At 49.2% G+C, this 10,000-nt stretch overlaps 1 protein-coding gene across 1 annotated transcript in view; it reads right to left on the bottom strand.

Moving 5' to 3' along the window:
- Window positions 1–6,744: 6,744 nt before the first annotated feature.
- LOC119960439 (Y+L amino acid transporter 1-like) overlaps window positions 6,745–10,000 on the bottom strand; it is a 25,578-nt gene continuing 22,322 nt past the window's right edge. Inside the window, exon 4 of the mRNA XM_038788163.1 lies at window positions 6,745–6,786. Coding sequence (XP_038644091.1) covers window positions 6,745–6,786 — 42 coding nt within the window. The remainder of the gene's footprint in view (window positions 6,787–10,000) is intronic.

The raw sequence follows: 10,000 nt of genomic DNA, 5'->3' as shown, positions 1-10,000 counted from the left end.
ATCGGAGAGCAGGCTATCCTGGACTGGGTACTGAAATGAAATGAAAAAATGAAAATGGCTTATTGTCACGAATCGCCTTCAAATGAAGTTACTGTGAAAAGCCCCTAGTCGCCACATTCCGGCGCCTGTTCAGGGAGGCTGTTACAGGAATTGAACCGTGCTGCTGGCCTGCCTTGGTCTGCTTTCAAAGCCAGCGATATAGCCCTGTGCTAAACCAGCCCCTGCGGACCATTACTGTGTAATGAGAAGGGAATCGTTGCCAATCTGGCTGTACGAGATGGGGATGAGCGACCATAACATGATAGAATATTTCACCAAGGTGACGCATGACGTAGTCGATTGTGTGACTGGGGTCCTGAATCTTTATAATAAAACGACTTTGATATGATTCGGTGGGCAGGTCAGAACGTTTATTGCATCAGCACAGACTCGATGGGCCTCTTCTGTACTTGACTATTCTGTGGCATGGGTTGGCCGTGATGGAATTACTAAAAAGGATGACAGTGGTAAGGCAATGGCAAAGATGGAAGGAACGCACGGGGAGAACGGGCAACAGTTGTTTAGTCATGTCGGGCACAGAAGCTAATCCATGGCCTACAAGGAAAATTAGGGATAGTATGAGATCTGAGGATGTCGCATAAACTGGCCAAGAACAACGGGCGGAATTCTCTGCCATCCTTCCTATAATGTGGTGACTAGAACTGCACGCAGTACTCCAGGTGCGGCCGCACCAGAGTTATGTACAGCTGCAGCATGACCTTGTGGCTCCGAAACTCAATCCCCCTACTGACAAAGGCTAGCACACCATATGCCTTCTTAACAGCCCTATTAACCTGGGTGGCAACTTTCAGGGATTTATGTACCTGGATGCCGAGATCTCTCTGTTCATCTACACTACCAAGAATCTTGCCATTAGCCCAGTACTCTGCATTCCTGTTACTCCTTCCAAAGTGAACCACCTCACACTTATCCGCATTAAACTCCATCTGCCGCCTCTCAGCCCAACTCTGCAGCTTATCTATGTCCCTCTGTATCCTATAACATCCTTCAGCACTATCCACAACTCCACCAACCTTCGTGTCATCTGCAAATTTACTAACCCATCCTTCTATACCCTCTTCCAGGTCATTTATAAAAATGACAAACAGCAGTGGCCCCAAAACAGATCCTTGCGGTACACCACTAGTAACTGAACTCCAGGATGAACATTTGCCATCAACCACCACCCTCTGTCTACTTTCAGTTAGCCAATTACTGATCCAAACCGCTAAATCACCTTCAACCCCATACTTCCTTATTTTCTGCAATAGCCTACCGTGGGGAACTTTATCAAATGCCTTACTGAAATCCATATACACCACATCAACCGCTTTACCCTCATCCACCTGTTTGGTCACCGTCTCAAAAAACTCAGTAAGGTTTGTGAGGCATGACCTACCCTTCACAAAACCGTGTTGACTATCGCTAATCAACTTGTTCTTTTCAAGATGATTATAAACCCTATCTCTTATAACCTTTTCCAACATTTTACCCACAATTGAAGTAAGGCTCACAGGTCTATAATTACCAGGGTTGTCTCTACTCCCCTTCTTGAACAAGGGGACAACATTTGCTATCCTCCAGTCTTCCGGCACTATTCCTGTCGACAAAGACGACATAAAGATCAAGGACAAAGGCTCTGCAATCTCCTCCCTGGCTTCCCAGAGAATCCTAGGATAAATCCCATCTGGCCCAGGGGACTTATCTATTTTGACATTTTCTAAAATTGCTAACACCTCCTCCTTTTGAACCTCAATTCCATCTAGCCTGGTCGACTGAACCTGAGTGTTCTCCTCGACAACATTGTCTTTCTCCAGTGTAAACACTGATGAAAAATATCCATTTAACGCTTCCCCTATCTCCTCTGATTCCACACACAACTTTCCACTACTATCCTTGATTGGCCCTAACCTTACTCTAGTCATTATTTTGTTCCTGATATACCTATAGAAAGCCTTAAGGTTTTCCTTGATCCTATCCGCCAATGACTTTTCGTGTCCTCTCCTCGCTCTTCTTAACTCTCCCTTTAGGTCCTTCCTGGCTAACTTGTAACTCTCAAGTGCCCTAACTGAGCCTTCATGTCTCATCCTAGCATAAGCCTTCTTCTTCCTCTTGACAAGTGCTTCAACTTCCTTAGTATTGGAAGCATTGATGAAGATAAATGTAGGTCCCTTACAGTCAGAAACAGGGGAACGTATAATCGGGGACAAAGAAATGGCTGAGCAACTATTGCTTTTGTAAATTTAGAGGACCCAATTCTTATTATTTGCGATGAAGAGGAAATTTAGTGTGACCAATCCACCTACCCTGCACAACATGGGTTGTTGGAGAATGAAAGGTTTAGTGAGAGGGAACGAGAACAAGAACAAAGAAAAGTACAGCACAGGAACAGGCCCTTCGGCCCTCCAATCCTGCGCTGACCATGCTGCCCGTCTAAACTAAAATCTTCTACACTTCCGGGCTCCGTATCCCTCTATTCCCATCCTATTCATGTATTTATCAAGATGCCCCTTAAACGTCACTATCGTCCCGGCTTCCACCACCTCCTCCGGCAGCGAGTTCCAGGCACCCACTACCCTCTGTGTAAAAAAAACTTGCCTCGTACATCTCCTCTAAACCTTGCCCCTCGCACCTTAAACCTATGCCCCCGAGTAATTGACCCCTCTATCCTGGGGAAAAAGCCTCTGACTATCCACTCTGTCTATGCCCCTCATAATTTTGTAGACCTCTATCAGGTCGCCCCTCAACCTCCGTCGTTCCAGTGAGAACAAACCGAGTTTATTCAACCGCTCCTCATAGCTAATGCCCTCCATACCAGGCAACATCCTGGTCAATCTCTTCTGCACCCTCTCTAAAGCCTCCACATCCTTCTGGTAGTGTGGCGACCAGAATTGAACACTATATTCCAAGTGTGGCCTAACTAAGGTTCTATACAGCTGCAACATGACTTGCCAATTCTTCTACCCAATGCCCCGGCCAATGAAGGCAAGCATGCCGTCTGCCTTCTTGACTACCTTCTCCACCTGTGTTGCCCATTTCAGTGACCTGTGGACCTGTACACCTAGATCTCTCTGACTGTCAATACTCTTGAGGGTTCTACCATTCACTGTATATTCCCTACCTGCATTAGACCTTCCAAAATGCATTACCTCACATTTGTCCGGATTAAACTCCATCTGCCATCTCCCCGCCCAAGTCTCCAAACGATCTAAATCCTGCTGTATCCTCTGAGAGATCAGCATTAGTAGAGAAATGATATTGGGGAAATTGATGGGATTGAAGACGGATAAATCCCCAGGGCCTGAGAATCTGCATCCCAGAGTGTTTAAGGAGGTGGTTCTAGAAATAGTGGACGCATTGGTGGGCATCTTCCAGGATTCTTTAGACTCTGGAGCTGTCCCTGCAGATTGGAGGGTGGCTTATGTAACTCCACTATTTAAAAAGGGAAATATGGAGAAAAATTAGGGAATTTTCGACGAGTAAGCCTGACATCGGCAGTGGGGAAATTCGGGAATCCATTATCCTAGATTATCATAGAATTTACAGTGCAGAAGGAGGCCATTCGGCCCATCGAGTCTGCACCGGCTCTTGGAAAGAGCACCCTACCCAAGGTTAACACCTCCACCCTATCCCCATAACCCAGTAACCCCACCCAACACTAAGGGCAATTTTGGACTCTAAGGGCAATTTATCATGGCCAATCCACCTAACCTGCACATCTTTGGACTGTGGGAGTAAACCGGAGCACCCGGAGGAAACCCACGCACACACGGGGAGGATGTGCAGACTCCGCACAGACAGTGACCCAAGCCGGAATCGAACCTGGGACCCTGGAGCGATTGTGCTATCCACAATGCTACCACGCTGCCCTTATCATAGATATTATAGCAAAGCACTTAGAAACCAGTGGCAGGATCGGACAGAGTCAGCATGGATTTATTAAGGGGAAATCATGCTTGACAAATCTACTGGAATTCTTCGAGGGTGTAACTGGTAGAGTTGACGAGGGACAGCCAGTGGATGTGGTATATTTGGACTTTCAGATGGCTTTTGACAAAGTCCGGCCTAAAAGATTAGCGTGAAAAATTAAAGCACATGGGATTCGGCGTAGTGTATTGAGATGGGTAGAAAACTGGTCGGCGGCAAGAAATAATGAGAAGGAATTAACGTGTCTTTTTCAAATTGGCAGGCAGTGACTTGTGGGGTATCACAGGGATGAGATTGGATTGGATTTGTTTATTGTCACGTGTACCGAGGTGCAGTGAAAAGTATTTTTCTGCGAGCAGCTCAACAGATCATTCAGTACATGGGAAGAAAAGGGAATAAAAGAAAATAGATAATAGGGCAACACAAGGTATACAATGTAACTACATAAACACCGGCATCGGATGAAGCAGACAGGGTGTAGTGTTAATGAGGTCAGTCCATAAGTGGGTCGTTTAGGAGTCTGGTAACAGCGGGGAAGAAGCTGGTTTTGAGTCTGTTCGTCCGTGTTCTCAGACTTCTGTATCTCCTGCCCGATGGAAGAAGTTGGAAAAGTGAGTAAGCCGGGTGGGAGGGATCTTTGATTATGCTGCCCGCTTTCCCCAGGCAGCGGGAGGTGTAGATGGAATCAATGGATGGGAGGCAGGTTCGTGTGATGGACTGGGCGGTGTTCACGACTCTCTGAAGTTCCTTGCGGTCCTGGGCCGAGCAGTTGCCATACCAGGCTGTGATGCAGCCCGATAGGATGCTTTCTATGATGCATCTGTAAAAGTTGGTAAGGGTTAATGTGGCCATGCCGAATTTCCTTAGTTTCCTGAGGAAGTATAGGCGCTGTTGTGATTTCTTGGTGGTAGCGTCGACATGAGTGGACCAGGATAGATTTTTGGTGATGTGCACCCCTAGGAATTTGAAACTGCTAACCATCTCCACCTCGGCCCCGTTGATGCTGACAGGGGTGTGTACAGTACTTTGCTTCCTGAAGTCGATGACCAGCTCTTTAGTTTTGCTGGCATTGAGGGATAGATTGTTGTCATTACACCACTCCACCAGGTTCTCAATCTCCCTCCTGTATTCTGACTCGTCGTTATTCGAGATCCGGCCCACTATGGTCATGTCGTCGGCAAACTTGTAGATGGAGTTGGAACCAAGTTTTGCCACGCAGTCATGTGTGTACAGGGAGTAGAGTAGGGGGCTAAGTACGCAGCCTTACGGGGCCCTGGTATTGAGGACTATTGTGGATGATGTGTTGGTGTTTATTCTTACTGACTGTGGCCTTTGGTCAGAAAATCAAGGATCCAGTTGCAGAGTGGAGAGCCAAGTCCTAGGTTTTGGAGCTTTGATATGAGATTGGCTGGGGTTATGGCGTTGAAGGTGGAGCTGTAGTCAATAAATAAAATGAAAAAAATGAAATTAAAATGGCTTATTGTCACGAGTAGGCTTCAATGAAGTTACTATGAAAAGCCCCTAGTCACCACATTCCGGCACCTGTTCGGGGAGGCTGTTACAGGAATTGAACCGTGCTGCTGGCCTGCCTTGGTCTGCTTTCAAAGCCAGCGATTTAGCCCAGTGTGCTGAACAGTCTCATGTAGGAGTCCTTGTTTTCGAGATGCTCTAGGGATGAGTTTAGGGCCAGGGAAATGGCGTCTGATGTGGACCGGTTGCGACGGTATGCGAATTGAAGTGGATCAAGGCGTTCCGGGAGTATGGAGGTGATGCGCTTCATGATCAGCCTCTCGAAGCACTTCATTACAACTGACGTCAGGGCCACCGGGCGGTAGTCATTGAGGCACGTTGCCTGGTTCTTCTTTGGTACCGGTATGATGGTGGTCTTCTTGAAGCAGGTGGGGACCTCGGAGTGGAGTAGGGATAGGTTAAAGATGTCTGTGAACACCTCTGCCAGCTGGTATGCGCAGGCTCTGAGTGCACGACCAGGGATCCCGTCCGGGCCCATCGCCTTCCGTGGGTTCACTTTCAGGAAGGCCGATCTGACTTCGGAAACTGTGATGGTGGGTATGGGTGAATTATGGGTTGCTGGGGCACTCGATAGCGGATTATTGGTTACCTGCTCAAACCGAGCATAGAATGCATTGAGTTCATCGGGGAGGGGTGCGCTGCTGCCAGAGATACTGCTCGGCTTCGCTTTGTAGCCCGTTATGTTGTTTATGTGAGGTTATCCACTTTGGAAGCAAAAACGAGAAGGCAGATTATTATCTGAGTGGCTATAGATTGGGAGAGGGGGAATGTGCAGCGGGACCTGGGTGTCCTTGTGCACCATTCGCTGAAGGTAAGCATGTAGGCATGGCAGGCGGTAAAGAAAGGAAATGGCCTTCATTGTGAGAGGTTTCGAGTATAGAAGCCGGGATGTGTTGCTGCAATTAGACAGGGCCTTGGTGAGGTCACACTTGGAGTATTGTGGGTAGTTTTGGTCTCCTTCTCTGAGGAAGGATGTTCTTGCTCTCGAGGGAGTGCAGCGAAGGTTTACCAGACTGAATCCTGGGATGGCGTAGGAGGAGAGATTGAGTCGGTTCGGACCGTATTCGCTGGATTCTTACAAACCCAACGAAAGAGGTGTTGCTCGATAGAATCGGAGATGGAGAACAGCGAATGCCACACAAAACACTCTCTGCTGATGTCACTAGACATCACATGACACGAAACCTGCAGAGATGTATTCTCTGAGACATAACACCCCTCCCCCTTTGCATCATTCATGCAACAGTTTCACTTCTGTACTATTTCCATACATATATACAATTCAATGCCCTGGGTACAAAGAACAAGAGAACAAAGAAAATTACAGCACAGGAACAGGCCCTTCGGCCCTCCCAGCCTGAGCCGATCCAGATCCTTTATCTAAACCTCTCGCCTATTTTCCAAGGATCTACTTCCCTCTGTTCCTGCCCGTTCATATACCTGTCTGGATGCATCTTAAATGATGCTATCGTGCCCGCCTCTACCACCTCCGTTGGTAAAGCATTCCAGGCACCCACCACCCTCTGCGTAAAAAATTTCCCACGCACATCTCCCTTAAACTTTCCCCTCTCACCTTGAACTCGTCACCCCTAGTAATTGAGTCCCCCACTCTGGGGAATAAGCTTCTTGCTATCCACCCTGTCCATACCGCTCATGATTTTGTAGACCTCAATCAGGTTCCCCCCCTCAACCTCCGTCTTTCCAATGAAAACAATCCTAATCTACTCAACCTCTCTTCATAGCGAGCACCCTCCATACCAGGCAACATCCTGGTGAACCTCCTCTGCACCCTCTCTAAAGCATCCACATCCTTCTGGTAATGTGGCGACCAGAACTGCACGCAGTATTCCAAATGTGGCCTCACCAAAGTCCTATACAACTGTAACATGACCTGCTGACTCTTGTACTCAATACCCCGTCCGATGAAGGCAAGCATGCTGTATGCCTTCTTGACCATTCTATCGACCTGCGTTGCCACCTTCAGGGTACAATGGAGGGGATGTAGGGATAGAAGACACAATAGGCAAATTTGCAGATGACACTAAAATAGGTGGAGAGGGATCTGGGTGTACTCGTGCATCAATTGCAGGAAATTAGCCTGTAGGTAATGCGCGATCAATGGACACAGAAACAAAGGAGTAGTCTGAATCGAAGGCTTTAATCTACAAGAAGTGTGCCCAGCAGCAGGAGTACAGGAATGACCTGGCTGCTGGGAAAACACGGGTTCTTATACTCCGCCTGGTAGGCGGAGCTACCTTCCTCTCGACCAATGAGAAGACAACACTTTGGGGCCAATGGGCAGCGAGTCTTCTACACCTGGGACTGCCAGCCACGGAAGTGGGATCCTGGCCTTTATAGCTCGAGGGATAGAGTATAAAAGTTGGGGGGGGGGGGGGGGTGTTGCTACAACTGTGCAGGACATTGGGGAGACTGCATCTGGAATACAGTTTTACGTAGAACGTAGAACAGTACAGCACAGAACAGGCCCTTCGGCCCTCGATGTTGTGCCGAGCCATGATCACCCTACTCAAACCCACATATCCACCCTATACCCGTAACCCAACAACCCCCCGCCCCCCTTAACCTTACTTTTTAGGACACTACGGGCAATTTAGCATGGCCAATCCACCTAACCCGCACATCTTTGGACTGTGGGAGGAAACCGGAGCACCCGGAAGAAACCCACGCACACAGGTTGTGGACGTGCAGACTCCACACAGACAGTGACCCAGCCGGGAATCGAACCTGGGACCCTGGAGCTGTGAAGCATTTATGCTAACCACCATGCTACCGTGTTGCCCCCTTTTTGATCCCCTTATTTGAGTCGGGCTGTAATTGTGTTCGAGGCAGTTTAGAGGAGGTTCGCTAGATTGATTGCAGAGATGAGGGGTTTGTCTTGCGGAGAACGATTGAGCAGTTTACGCCGAGATGTCTCAAGTTCAGAAGAATCAGAGATCGAACTGCGTGTAAGGTGATAAAACCCCATTTCGTCTTGTGGGCTGTGGTAGTATGACTAGAGGTACTACGGTACCTAGCAATGCCGAGACACCATTGGTGGAGAAGGCTCGCTGCTGATTGGCCCATTGGTATGTAACACTAGTCACCCATTGGCTAGAGCTGTAAGGTAGCTCCGCCCAGTAAGGCGGGGTATAAGAGCCCGTGTACCCCCCGCAGCTCCCTTTCTGTACCTGAGCAGCTGGGGGAAACATCTTGTCTGTTAAAGCCTTCAGTTTAGGACTACAACCTCGCTTCTGTGGTCATCGATAGTGCATCATGGGGCAATAGAACGAGAGGTCAATGTTTCCGGGTGGGGGATAGCAGATTTAAGACGGAGATGGGAGAACGTCGCGTCGCTCAAAGGGCGGTGAATCTGTGGAAGTCACTCGCCCAGAGTACAGCGGATGCTGGGACATTGAGTAAATTTGAGGAGCTCGACCGATTTTCAATTGGCAACGAATCGAGGATGATGGGAGAAGGGCAGGAGAGTGGAGTTGGGGCCGAGAGGGGATTAGATACGATCGTATTGAATGGCGGACGGGGGGGGGGGCTGGAGGGGCTGTGAGGCCCACTCCAGCTTTGAGTTCTTATCTTCAATAAGACAGGGCGTGATTCTAATCCCCCCCCCCCAACCTTGCGCCTGCCACACATCCCGCTATTTCCGAAGAATAGCAGGGGAGCCCCTAGACGGGGTTTGCATCGGGTTCCAAGGGGTTGCCTCACAGCTCCAGGGCCCCAGGTTCGATTCCCGGCTTGGGGTCACTGTCTGTGCGGAGTCTGCACGTTCTCCCCGTGTGTGCGTGTGTGTGGGTTTCCTCCGGGTGCTCCGGTTTCCTCCCACAAGTCCCGAAAGACGTGCGGGGTTAGGTGGATTGGCCGTGATAAATTGCCCCTTAGCGACCAAAAAGGTTAAGAGGGGTTATTGGGTTACGGGGATAGGGGGGAAGTGAGGGTTCAAGTGGGGTCGGTGCAGACTCGATGGGCCGAATGGCCTCTTTCGGCACTGTATGTTCTCTGTGAATGAAAATGAAACTCGCTTATTGTCACGAGTAGGCTTCAAACGAAGTTACTGTGAAAGGCCCCTAGTCGCCACATTCCGGCGCCTGTTCGGGGAGGCTGTTACGGGAATCGAACCGTGCTGCTGGCCTGCCTTGGTCTGCTTTGAAAGCCAGCGATTTAGCCCAGTGAGCTAAACCAGCCCCGAGTGTCTAAAGGCGAGGTGGGGTTATGCGGCGACTGGGATTGGGTGGGAGGGGTGTGGGCCCAGATAGGGGTGCCCTGGGAGGGTTGGTACAGACTCGATGGGCTGAATGGTCTGCACTGTCAGGATTCAATCATTCTCTTCCTGACCCCACGTAAGTTGAGTCCCATTCGTTTGCAATGGAGACAGATTCTGTGTATGGTTGGTGTGACTCAAGAGGTGGGGTGCGTGTTGGGGAGGGGGGGGGGGGGTCGATGGTGACTGATATCTTGCACGCCCTGTCTACCAGTGAGCCAATACACACAC

Source organism: Scyliorhinus canicula, unplaced genomic scaffold, assembly GCF_902713615.1.
Source record: "Scyliorhinus canicula unplaced genomic scaffold, sScyCan1.1, whole genome shotgun sequence".
In the NCBI taxonomy this organism is placed as follows: Eukaryota; Metazoa; Chordata; class Chondrichthyes; order Carcharhiniformes; family Scyliorhinidae; genus Scyliorhinus; species Scyliorhinus canicula.
The sequence above is the reverse complement of the archived record's forward strand: the minus strand, read 5'-3'. Positions and strand labels throughout refer to the sequence as shown.